The sequence below is a fragment of the Neoarius graeffei genome, chromosome 1 (genome assembly GCF_027579695.1).
Source record: "Neoarius graeffei isolate fNeoGra1 chromosome 1, fNeoGra1.pri, whole genome shotgun sequence".
NCBI lineage: Eukaryota > Metazoa > Chordata > Actinopteri > Siluriformes > Ariidae > Neoarius > Neoarius graeffei.
Window position 1 is genome coordinate 74013443 of NC_083569.1, and position 12429 is coordinate 74025871.

At 43.8% G+C, this 12429-nt stretch overlaps 1 protein-coding gene across 1 annotated transcript in view; it reads right to left on the minus strand.

Annotated features, from left to right (window-relative positions):
- The window catches only part of dnah2 (dynein, axonemal, heavy chain 2), a 432951-nt gene that overhangs the window by 79396 nt on the left and 341126 nt on the right, over positions 1 to 12429 (minus strand). The window contains exons 50-56 of the mRNA XM_060919614.1: positions 7308 to 7532; positions 6679 to 6783; positions 5772 to 5960; positions 5517 to 5602; positions 5288 to 5418; positions 4857 to 5006; positions 2955 to 3122 (exon numbers count right to left, since the gene is read on the minus strand). Of these exons, the coding sequence (XP_060775597.1) occupies positions 2955 to 3122; positions 4857 to 5006; positions 5288 to 5418; positions 5517 to 5602; positions 5772 to 5960; positions 6679 to 6783; positions 7308 to 7532 (1054 nt within the window). The remainder of the gene's footprint in view (positions 1 to 2954; positions 3123 to 4856; positions 5007 to 5287; positions 5419 to 5516; positions 5603 to 5771; positions 5961 to 6678; positions 6784 to 7307; positions 7533 to 12429) is intronic.

Genomic DNA, 12429 nt, shown 5'->3' on the forward strand with positions numbered 1-12429 from the left:
TCATGAAATTTTTTCTTTAAAAAAAAAAAAGCCCTCTAATCAGAGGTGGGTGGCCAACTTCCCCCCGCCCTTGAGTGGGAGTCTGTGAAACCGCATTCATTTCCAAATATATGCTGATTGAGACTCACTGAGCAACTCCTGCCTCACATATCCACAGAAAGAAGCAGAGTTATTATAGTTTTGAAATTTTCATTAGTTTTTTATTTTTATTTAATCTTTCAGGTTTTTTTTAATTTCAGTTTAGTTTCGTAAGTGCATAAATAGTTTTAGTTTTCTTTTTATTTTGAAGAATAAACTAGTTTTAATTTAGTTTCAGTGTTAGTTTCAGTTTTTCATGTACTGAACAGCCATAGCTATCCCAAAATAACTAGATAATACACAAGCTGTTTACTGTTTATCTGTTACTTAAGCCCCCGTCACACACAAAATCTGTTATCGCATGAAGGAAAACAACACAGAATAGATCACAAATTTTCCAAAATGGAAAAGTAACAAATGTCATGTATTCCCACCTGACTACATTTAACAGAAGGCTGCACAGCGCAAACTTCTCATCTCATCTCATTATCTGTAGCCGCTTTATCCTGTTCTACAGGGTCGCAGGCGAGCTGGAGCCTATCCCAGCTGACTACGGGCGAAAGGCGGGGTACACCCTGGACAAGTCGCCAGGTCATCACAGGGCTGACACATAGACACAGACAACCATTCACACTCACATTCACACCTACGCTCAATTTAGAGTCACCAGTTAACCTAACCTGCATGTCTTTGGACTGTGGGGGAAACCGGAGCACCCGGAGGAAACCCACGCGGACACGGGGAGAACATGCAAACTCCACACAGAAAGGCCCTCGCCGGCCCCGGGGCTCGAACCCAGGACCTTCTTGCTGTGAGGCGACAGCGCTAACCACTACACCACCGTGCCGCCACAGCGCAAACTTATTGAAATTAATTTTTCACTGCTTGTTTTAGTTTTATTCTTAGTTTTCATTAACTATATTAACCCTGGGAAAAGTAAAGCAAAGAAATTGCGAACATTGTTTCAAACAGCTATTTTCAATATCAGTCATTTTTTTCAGCCCCAAAAATAGTTTCAACACAGCTAATATGTGCATGGTGTGTCATTTTCAAATTTAAAAAATGTGCAAGTTTTGGCAAACTGCTGTGGCATTAGCATAATAAAATCTCTGGTGTGGTCACTCCACACTATCAGTGATTATTTTTTCAATTAAAAAAAAAAATACACACACACAACCCCGATTCCAAAAAAGTTGGGACAAAGTACAAATTGTAAATAAAAACGGAATGCAATGATGTGGAAGTTTCAAAATTCCATATTTTATTCAGAATAGAACATAGATGACATATCAAATGTTTAAACTGAGAAAATGTATCATTTAAAGAGAAAAATTAGGTGATTTTAAATTTCATGACAACAACACATCTCAAAAAAGTTGGGACAAGGCCATGTTTCCCACTGTGAGACATCCCCTTTTCTCTTTACAACAGTCTGTAAACGTCTGGGGACTGAGGAGACAAGTTGCTCAAGTTTAGGGATAGGAATGTTAACCCATTCTTGTCTAATGTAGGATTCTAGTTGCTCAACTGGCTTAGGTCTTTTTTGTCGTATCTTCCGTTTTATGATGCGCCAAATGTTTTCTATGGGTGAAAGATCTGGACTGCAGGCTGGCCAGTTCAGTACCCGGACCCTTCTTCTACGCAGCCATGATGCTGTAATTGATGCAGTATGTGGTTTGGCATTGTCATGTTGGAAAATGCAAGGTCTTCCCTGAAAGAGACGTCGTCTGGATGGGAGCATATGTTGCTCTAGAACCTGGATATACCTTTCAGCATTGATGGGGTCTTTCCAGATGTGTAAGCTGCCCATGTCACACGCACTAATGTAACCCCATACCATCAGAGATGCAGGCTTCTGAACTGAGCGCTGATAACAACTCGGGTCGTCCTTCTCCTCTTTAGTCCGAATGACACGGCGTCCCTGATTTCCATAAAGAACTTCAAATTTTGGTTCGTCTGACCACAGAACAGTTTTCCACTTTGCCACAGTCCATTTTAAATGAGCCTTGGCCCAGAGAAGACGTCTGCGCTTCTGGATCATGTTTAGATACGGCTTCTTCTTTGATATAGAGTTTTAGCTGGCAACGGCGGATGGCACGGTGAATTGTGTTCACAGATAATGTTCTCTGGAAATATTCCTGAGCCCATTTTGTGATTTCCAATACAAAAGCATGCCTGTATGTGATGCAGTGCCGTCTAAGGGCCCGAAGATCACGGGCACCCAGTATGGTTTTCCGGCCTTGACCCTTATGCACAGAGATTCTTCCAGATTCTCTGAATCTTTTGATGATATTATGCACTGTAGATGATGATATGTTCAAACTCTTTGCAATTTTACACTGTCGAACTCCTTTCTGATATTGCTCCACTATTTGTGGGCGCAGAATTAGGGGGATTGGTGATCCTCTTCCCATCTTTACTTCTGAGAGCCGCTGCCACTCCAAGATGCTCTTTTTATACCCAGTCATGTTAATGACCTATTGCCAATTGACCTAATGAGTTGCAATTTGGTCCTCCAGCTGTTCCTTTTTTGTACCTTTAACCTTTCCAGCCTCTTACTGCCTCTGTCCCAACTTTTTTGAGATGTGTTGCTGTCATGAAATTTCAAATGAGACAATATTTGGCATGAAATTTCAAAAAGTCTCACTTTCGACATTTGATATGTTGTCTTTGTTCTATTGTGAATACAATATCAGTTTTTGAGATTTGTAAATTATTGCATTCCGTTTTTATTTACAATTTGTACTTTGCCCCAACTTTTTTGGAATCGGGGTTGTGTGTATATATATATTTTTCAAAATTGGACAAATCAAGAATTTGGGGGGAAAACTCAGGATATCTAACACAATCTAGACATCGTAGCTATAACGGCTCACCCTCTCTGAACTCCTGCTTGCGGTACTGCTTGGTGACCTCCACTTGAAACAACAGGTATTCGCAGATATAAGTGGACAGTTTTGTGAGGCTCTGCCTACCGGATCCTCCAATGCCTACCAAAAGCATATTTCCTCTTGGCTGACCAATCACACGCATCACCCGTGTCACTAAAAAAAAAAAAAAAAAGCGATATTAGCAAGAGCACTCACAACAACTTAAACATGCTAACACAAATAATGACTGCATAAGCATACAAGCATGCACAACAGCTCACAAAAATGAATCTCTTAATCAATCAGTGCTCAATATTAAGACAAGCCCGTTTGATTGGTGTAATGGTCTGCACTGAGCGGAGTCTGATGTGTCTAATCTTATACCCCTGAGTTTAATACGCAGCTTAATTCAGTGGAATGTGGACGTGCTGTGCCAGGTTTGTACCAGTGTTGAGTGACACAGACTGATTACACACTGTGTTGTGGGACTGGACGCATAATTGTTATGGGGTTTGTAATATAATTGCATCCTTCATAGTAAGATGGAGAAGGGCAATTATTTAAGTAACAAGGGATCACTAGGCTCACTTTGCCCTTGATTGTTGCAGTCTTGTTTGCTTCTATACTCTTGTATTTTCACTTCAACTGGCTCCAGAAATGGGACATTTGAGCTCTTGTTTGCAATTTGGGCTTACTCATGGATTAGACTGCCATTGCACTGGCTACTGACACATGCCCCTTTTCCACCAAAGCAGTTCCAGGGCTGGTTCGGGGCCAGTGCTTTGTTTGGAACCAGGTTTTCTGTTTCCACTGACAAAGAACTGGCTCTGGGGCCAGAAAAACCGGTTCCAGGCTAGCACCAACTCTCTGCTGGGCCAGAGGGAAGAACCGCTTATATCAGCGGGCGGGCGGGGGGGGGGGGGGGGGGGGGGGCGTTGTTTTTAAGACCAACAACAATAGCAAGACCGCGAAAGGTCGCCATTTTTAAGCGCCGACAAGCAGCAGCTGTACAAACGCGAAGTCATCCATTATTGTTGTTGTTGTTGCTGCTCCGTGTTGTTGTTGCTTCGATGTTCGCGCCAAGGTTTATGCAAACGCAGCGACGTAACTGACATATACAGCGACGTAACTGACGTATACAGCGATGTAACTGACGTGGCTCCCCTTAGCACCCCGAGCTATGGAAAAGCAAACTGGTTCTCAGCTGGCTCGCAAGTTGAACGAGTTGTGAACCAGCACTGACCCCGAACCAGCCCTGGAACTGATTTGGTGGAAAAGGGGTAACACTGGACTAGCTACTCATGGACTGGATTGCCAGTGGACATTGTACTGGCTATTACTGCAAAGGACTGACAACTCATGAATGAGACCACACTGAACTTGTTACTCATAGCCACCTAGATTAGCACTCGACACTCAAGCACTGAACAGAACCTGATCTGTTTACTCATTCGTTGGCGCTGGATTTGCTATTCATGAACTGAACTGGCTATTTATGCATTAGACTACCATTGAACCGGTTACTCATGCATTAGATAGCATTAGGTTGGCTATTCATGCACTGGACTACTCACAGACTGGGCTATCCATTCATAGACTGGACTCGGTACTCGTAGACTGGGATGGCCATTCATACAATGGGACATAAATTAGGCAAGGTACTTGTAGACTGGGATAGATATTCATAGACAGAGATAGCCTGGGATAGCTATTCACAGACTGGATTTGCTGCACTGACTTGAATTGTATTGCACATTACTGCACTACAGGTGTTGTGCTGTTCCCAAGATGAGAGGCACTACTATATTACTCACACACACACGAAGGGATATTTATAAAAATGGGATATTTGTGCTAATGTGATTTAGCATTAGTGAACTGTGATATGTACTAGAGCTATGATCTCACCATGCTCAATAGCATCTCTAAAGAGCACCAGATTCATTGGGACAACTCCGGGGGTGAGGCTGTAGTCCTCCAACTGAGACTCTACAAATCCTTTCAGCGATTGAAAGTCCTGCAAATCTTCATACACACGCGAGTCCTTCAGAAAATCCCCTACACACAGAAAACAAACAGGACCAACACCATTTGCATGAAGTCAAATGCGCAAATTAATCGACCAACCAACTCGCTAATCAACGAAACAACTAACTTAAAGCGCAGCTTTCAAGACATTTTGTTGGTTTCTTCTACACTGTGTGAGTTTTATATGAGTAAAATATTTGTTTATAATGTGTCCTTAGTAAAGCAAACAGCAAATTCATATACTGTATGTTTTAAAGACCTCTACAGGACATTTAGCCATTTATGAAATCTTAAATAGGGCAAGTGCATACCAAATATAGGTGGCTGCTTGTTTGGACAGATGTTGTGGTAAGTGAGATCGAACAAGGAGCCCAGTTTCTCACTCAAAAGCCCAACAAATGCCTCCAGATCTGCTTGATCCACCAACCGATCTGAAAACACCCTTTACACAGAAACAATGAGTACGGTAAGCACCTGAATGTTGACATACGGGTGTTTAGCTGTAAATGTATATGTGTTTATACTTCTCGACATAATTACCGAAAGCACTCATGTATCCAAAGGCGTGTGATGTTCTGTTTGGTGTCATGAAAGTCCTTATGACATCGCAGTAGACCTTGGAAGACCTGAAGAGGGAAAAGAGGGAATGTTAAAACGAGTTAATGAGAGATTAAAATCGCACTCGACCGTAGCGCACACAAATCAAGGAAAAGAATGTGATGCACTCCAAAAGAGAGTTCAGCCGGTTTCGGAAATTTATGTAGTTGCTACTTCATAAAATAATTAGTATTTCACCTTGGAGATGTCTCGGAGGTTGAAGAGGTAGTGTATTTTAGCAGGAGTGGGTAAGAAGCGGGCAGTAATGGCATAATACAACTCCAGTGTAGCCTGAGTCAGAACATTTCCTATGGGCTTAACCTCTTCGTCAAACTCCTGCAGCTTCTGGTTTATCATTGTTCCATAGATACACTTGATCTGAGACTCCTAGAGACAGACAGAGGCGATCGAGGGTGGGTGGGGCGGATACACATCAAATAAAAAGACGCTTAATGGATCAGAAATGATCGTATATAAAAATGACAGAGTGTGGTAGAAACGTATGAGAGACGATTGGTAAAGAATACATAAAGAGGAAAACGCATGCAGGAGATAAGGTAAAGGAATAGAAAATGAAGTGAGATGGAAAACAAGCTAGACGCTACTTAGAACAGAGCACGGGAAGTCAGAGGGACAAATTGGAAAAGATGAAAGATGAAATAGATGAATAGATGAAAATAAATGTTAAACAGGATGTGTTTGCGCGTTGGAGGTATAGTTGACTGAGTGCTTTCAGATTGCAAGGGGAAAATCAGAACTGAGCAGCAATCAGTCAGTCAGGAGCCTTTTAATGCATTCTGCCAAATCAGACAGCCTCCAGTGTTCCTACTCTGATCATTATCATCATTTTCATTGCAATTCTGCCAGAGCAAGAGGCATTGAGAATGATAATGAGCAGAATACAGTATCAACAAAGGGGCAGCTAGGACAAGGACGCACACAGGCTCAATTACAAGACATATTTCACATAAAAACATTTCATGTTTGGATTAATGGTTTAAACTGCACATGTTTTAAATGAACAGGAACAAATTAATTAGGGCTTTTCCTGTTTTATATTAAATCAAAGGACATGGTGCGGCGTTCCATGTGAAGGCTCACTCACCGCCGGGAATGTCATGTTGATGAGATTGAAGCGGCTCTGCAGGCGGCCTGATATGTGAGTCCTCCCTCCACCAGGAGGCCCCATGGAGGAAAGCAGGAACATGTCCTAAAACAAAGGAATAAAAGAGAGCAGATGGGAGTCAGGATGTGTACACAATCTTTAAAGACCCCAGCCAGATGATTTTCCCTTTGTTTTCCAGCTTCTTACTGACCGAAACCACATAAACAACAATCCTCTGAACAGTAATTTCACAGTCTCGGGTAAAAATTGCACTTTGAAGCTGCAGTCGTGACGAAAATTTGCATTTCACGTCGACTTGCAAAAATGGTGGAAATGAAATATTGGAGAAGAAATAAAAGTTTTCCATTTTTCTGCAGTTAGTATTAAGCAGTAACTTAGCATCTTATTTGTGCCTAGCAATATTATAGTGAGAAAAGGTAAACATCAGAGATTTGGTAAAAACAACACCAAAAAAAAAAAACTGATTTGCACCAGAAGTGTGTGAGACAAAACTGTTGATTAGGATTCAGAATAAATGCAAAATGCTTTACGAGCAACCAAATACAATGAAGTACATATAGCCTATTATCTTTCTCTCCCCCACACAGCCACACTCCTCAGTCTCTTACCTTGATACATGTTTGTGTCTGTTTCTGCCGGTCATACCAGAAGCCATAGTCAATCCAAAGACGAAGCAGCTCCAGGGGAGGCTGAGAACCAAATTCATCCACCGCTGGCATGTTTAGATCATCCAGGAAAGCCACCATCTTCTTCCCTCCGATAGGTACATACACACCTTTTGTGCGTTTCTCCACTCGAGACTCTATGATTTCCTGCACATTGTTCGAGGTGGTCTAGGAGAGGAAAGACAAGAGTTAGGGAAGGGCGAAAAGCAGGACAAGATTTTGAAAAGATTAGGTGGGGATAAGGAAGAAAAATACATGACAAATCGAGGCAGTGGTGGCTGGTCAGATGGGAGGGCTAAAATTTAATCAATCAGTAGCTGGACAATGAAATTATTAGGGTTGTGTAATGCATCACATCATGAGGTTTCATTAATGGAATAAAAAGAATGATGTGGGGCAACACATTCTTAAAGGGGGATTAACAGATCTAGTCATGATTTCTAATGCTTTTAAAGAGTTTCAACTCTGGGTACAAAATATGGTAAACAGAAAAGTTGAAACTAGTAATCCACCTCATTCATGTTCATTACACTCACTGTATTTAATAATTATATACTGTATGTAATACAGGTAACTGTATTTCATGTGAGCCTTCTCAATTGCTGCTGCTGATGTGTTATGGATGCATCAGCGACATGGACTGAAAGACTGAAAAATGATCACAACATCTAGGGGGAATTTCACTCTGTGTAATCATTTCCCCCCCTTTCCTTCCTGTTTGTTTTTTGTAGCTGTAAAGCGACCTTGGGTGTGAGAAAGGTGCTATATATTATAAAGAAGCCAGACTGGCAGCTGCCTTTTTTTATCATCTGGAGGTGTTCCTTGCTGCGTAGTGGCTGTGGTGCTGAAAGGATAGCAGCCCACTCTCCCTACTGAAAACAAGCAGTGGTACTTTGGCAGGGGAGGAGCAGCCATCACCATTTCGCTCCCTCATTGACTACGTCCACGAGATGCGAGAGCGGACTGAGAGGGTAGCCCCCATTGTACAAGAGCACATGTGGGCGACCCAAAGGGAACAGCAGAAGGTCTACTCGAGGACCTCGAGTATTCTGGCCCAGTGACCATGTGCTCCTGCTCCTCCCAAGTGCAAGCTACAAGTTCCTTGGGTTGTACCCAAGCCTGATGGAAGCCTCCAGCTCTGTAACAACTTCTGGAGGCTGAATGAAGTATTGGAGTTCGACAGCTTCCATGATTGGATGACCTCATAGAGTGCCTAGGGAGGGTCAGATTCATCTCCATGCTCAACCTGACAAAAGGGTACTGGCAGGTGGGTCCTCTCCAGAGTGGTGCAGCCCAAGATGGCCTTTAGCACCCAGTCTAGACACTGGCAATACTGGGTCCTTCCCTTTTGGCTCCATGGAGTGTCAGCAATGTTCCAAAGGTTAACGGACATTGTCCTAAGGCATCATTGTCCCTATGCAGTGGCCTACCTGGAGGATGTGGTCATCCACTTTACCAGCTGGCAAGATCACTTTCACTACCTTAGGGAAGTGCTGGGCAGATTCAGCAATGCGGTACTGATGGCAAATTCCAAAAAATGACACCTGGGGCTGACCGAGGCACAGTACCTGGGGTACCGCATAAACCGGGGGCTCCTGAAGCCCCAAGAAAGGCAAACCAAAGCCGTACATTCCCCCCCCGCCTACCACCAAGAAACGGGTAAGTGCCTTTTTGGGGCTGGCCGGCAACTACCGGCATGCTGTGCCTAACTTTGCCTCTATAGCTTCCCCTCTCTCAGATCTTGCCAAGAAAGGGGAGCCTGAGAAGTCCTGTTGGACACCTGTGGCTGAGGTAGCGTTCCAGGACCTCAAAGCTGCCCTCACGAGCTCCCCAGTCCTGAGGAACTCTGACTTAAAGCACCCCTTTCTGGTACACACACAGTACGTTTACATGCACATCCAAATCGAGCTACTGTCGGTAATCGAGCTAAGGGTCCCAGCAGGGGTGCCAGAGAAATCCAATCCTACATGCATACAAGCAAATCGAGCTATAGTGTGAGGTACATTGTGCACCCGAGCCACAGGTGGCGCTACACGCCCCATCGTGTTGGTACACTTCCAGTTGTCGTCATGAAGAAGAGCTATTCAAGAGTATAAACAAAGTTATCAGCAGTGTTGCCAGATACTGCTGACGTTTTCCAGCCCAAAACATGTTCAAATCCGCCAAAATGCACTTAAAACCACCCAATCTGGCAACACTGGCAGTTCCGTGTTCACAAGTTCCGTGCTCAAGCTGTTAGGCTTGCTCTAACAGACTGTATGGCTACAAACTGTCCTGCGCAGACCACTGTTTTGTAAGACAACTTATTTTGCACAATTGTATATTTTTCTAAAGTCCATTTTTTGCTTACAAAAAAATTTTTTTTTTGCTTACAATTTAACTTATGTCTTAATAAACACACAAAAAGTTCAATTGTTTTGTTTTTATTGACATTCTTCAGATGTTGGACATATATATATATATATATATATATACATACACACACACACAAATACAATGACTTGTTTATGTACACAATTCACAGCTATGCAACAGCTGTACAGATGTATTTGGTGATACAGTAATGCCGCTTTTCCACTACAAACGCGGCTGAGTCGGGCTGAGCCGTGCCGTGCTGAGTCGAGCTGAGCGGGGCTGTTGGAGTTGCATTTCGACTACAACCGCGCTGAACCGTGCTGGCTGGAAGTGGGTGGACACATTGGGTGGAGTTAGCGAAAGTGGGCGGACGTCAGGTGATGTCGTTAAGCAGTGCAAACAGTGACATCAGTGATCTTTTAAGCGGTAGTCTCACGACCCGAATAGTAAACAATAAACATGGAGGACATGGAGTCGTTAGTGTTGCTGGTCTTGGTGCTGTGGCTTGTTGTCACCGACAACGCGGACAGATACTGGCAAGAGTGTATAGATGAGGCGAGGCGCATAAGGCTTCAGAAATTCTCGTAATTCGTAATTATTCTCCTTCCGGGTTTGCGGTGTTTACAGATCCCAGCGCGCTCGCGGGGCGTGTGTGGGCATGTGAGGACACTCCTCCTCACCAATCAGTGCACAGGGGAGTGTCTGCTCACGCCCCCAGCCTCACTCGGCACGGCTTGGCTCGCTTCAGCCCCACTCCAAAACCGTGCGAGTTTTAGGGGCTAAGCAGGGCTAAGCAGGGCTGAAACGAGCTGAGTCGTGCTGGTTTTTGGTAGTCGAAACGCGAGCCGTGTCGGGCTGAAGTGAGCTGAAGCGAGCTGAAGTGAGCTGAAAAAGGGTAGTGGAAAAGGGCCATTAGTGAGCTAAATTTTAACAGTGCAAACAATGCCACAAAAAGAAAAGATTCATGCCGTTGTCATGATTCGTTGTCATGCTGACCGAGGCTGTTGTGTTTCCCGCTTGTGGTCTCGTCACTCGTCACTTCCGGAAGGGGCAGTGCTGAAGTAAGTAGCTCGACTACGTAGCTCAATAGGGTTTACATGCACTAAGTAGCTCAGCAGAAATCGCATAATCTAGGTCGTGTAGCTCGATTCTGAGAAATCAAGTTCGGTTCAATTTCAGCCGAATTAAGGTGTATACATGGCATTTTGAACTTCGATTTCAGTCGCGCAACGGCAGAAATTCGATTCTCTCTATGTGCATGTAAACGCACTGACAGATGCGTCGGAAATGGGCCTAGGAGCTGTGCTGTCACAGGACTTTGAGGCAGAGGAACACCCCATTGTCTACATTAGCTGGAAGCTGACTACTACCAAGCACAAGTACTGGAGTGAAAAGCCCTTGCCATCAAATGGGCCATTGAGGAGATCCATTATTTGACAGGCAGACATTTCACTCTGGTTACAGACAATGCCAGTGGATGGCCAAGAAAAAGAACTCAAACAGTAAAATAACCCGCTGGTTTCTCTCTCTCCAGGGCTTTTTGTTACAGGTACAACAACGGGCAGGAGCCTGCAACAGCAATGCAGGCAGCTTCTCTCGACAGTTTGAGTAAATTGCTATTCAAACAGTATAAATACTGTGCATCTCTCGGTCTGGTTCAGTACACGCAATCACAATCATGGTGAAGACTGCTGACTTAACAGTTGTCCAGAAGATGATCATCGACACTCTTCAGAAGGAGGGTAAGCCATAGGTCAGTGCTGAAAAGGCTAACTGGAAAAGGTGCGCAAGCAATATGGATAACCACAGTCTTGAGGGGATTGTCAAGAAAATTCGATTCAAGAACTTGGGAGAGCTTCACAAGGAGTGGCCCGAGGTTGGTGTCAGTCCATCAAGAGCCATCATGCAAAGTTGTCTTCAGGAAAGGGGTTACAACTGTCACATTCCTAATATCAAGCCACTCTTGAACCAGAGACAACGTCAGAAGCGTCTTACCTGGGCTAAGGGGAGAAAGAACTGGACTGTTGCTCAGTGGTCCAAAGTCCTCTTTTCAGATGAAAGTAAATTTTGCATTTCATTTGGAAATCAAGGTCCTAGAGTCTGGAGGAAGAGTGGAAAGGCACAGAATCCAAGGTGTTTGAAGTTTCTGCAATCTGTGATGATTTGGGGTGCCATGTCATCTGCTGGTGTTGGTCCACTGAGTTTTATTAAATCCAAAGTCAACGCAGCCATCTACCAGGAGATTTTAGAGCACTCCGTGCTTCTATCTGCTGACAAACTTTATGGCGATGATGATTTCCTTTTCCAACAGGACTTAGCACCTGCTCACAGTGCCAAATCTACCACCAAATGGTTTGCTGACTATGATATTACTGTGTTTGATTGACCAGTCAACTCGCCTGACCTGAACCCCATTGGGAATCTATGGGGTATCGTCAAGAGGAAGATGAGAAACATCCGACCCCAAAATACAGATGAGCTGAAGGCTGCTATCAAAGCAACCTGGGCTTCAATAACACATCAGCAGTGCCACAGGCTGATTGCCTCCGTGCCACGCCACATCGATGCCGTAATTCATGGTAAAGGAGCCCCAACCAAGTATTGAGTGTACTGTATAAATGAAGATACTTTTCAGAAGTTGGATATTTCTGTATTGTAAATCATTTTTTGATTGATCTTAGGAAATATTCTAATAATCTGAGATACTAGG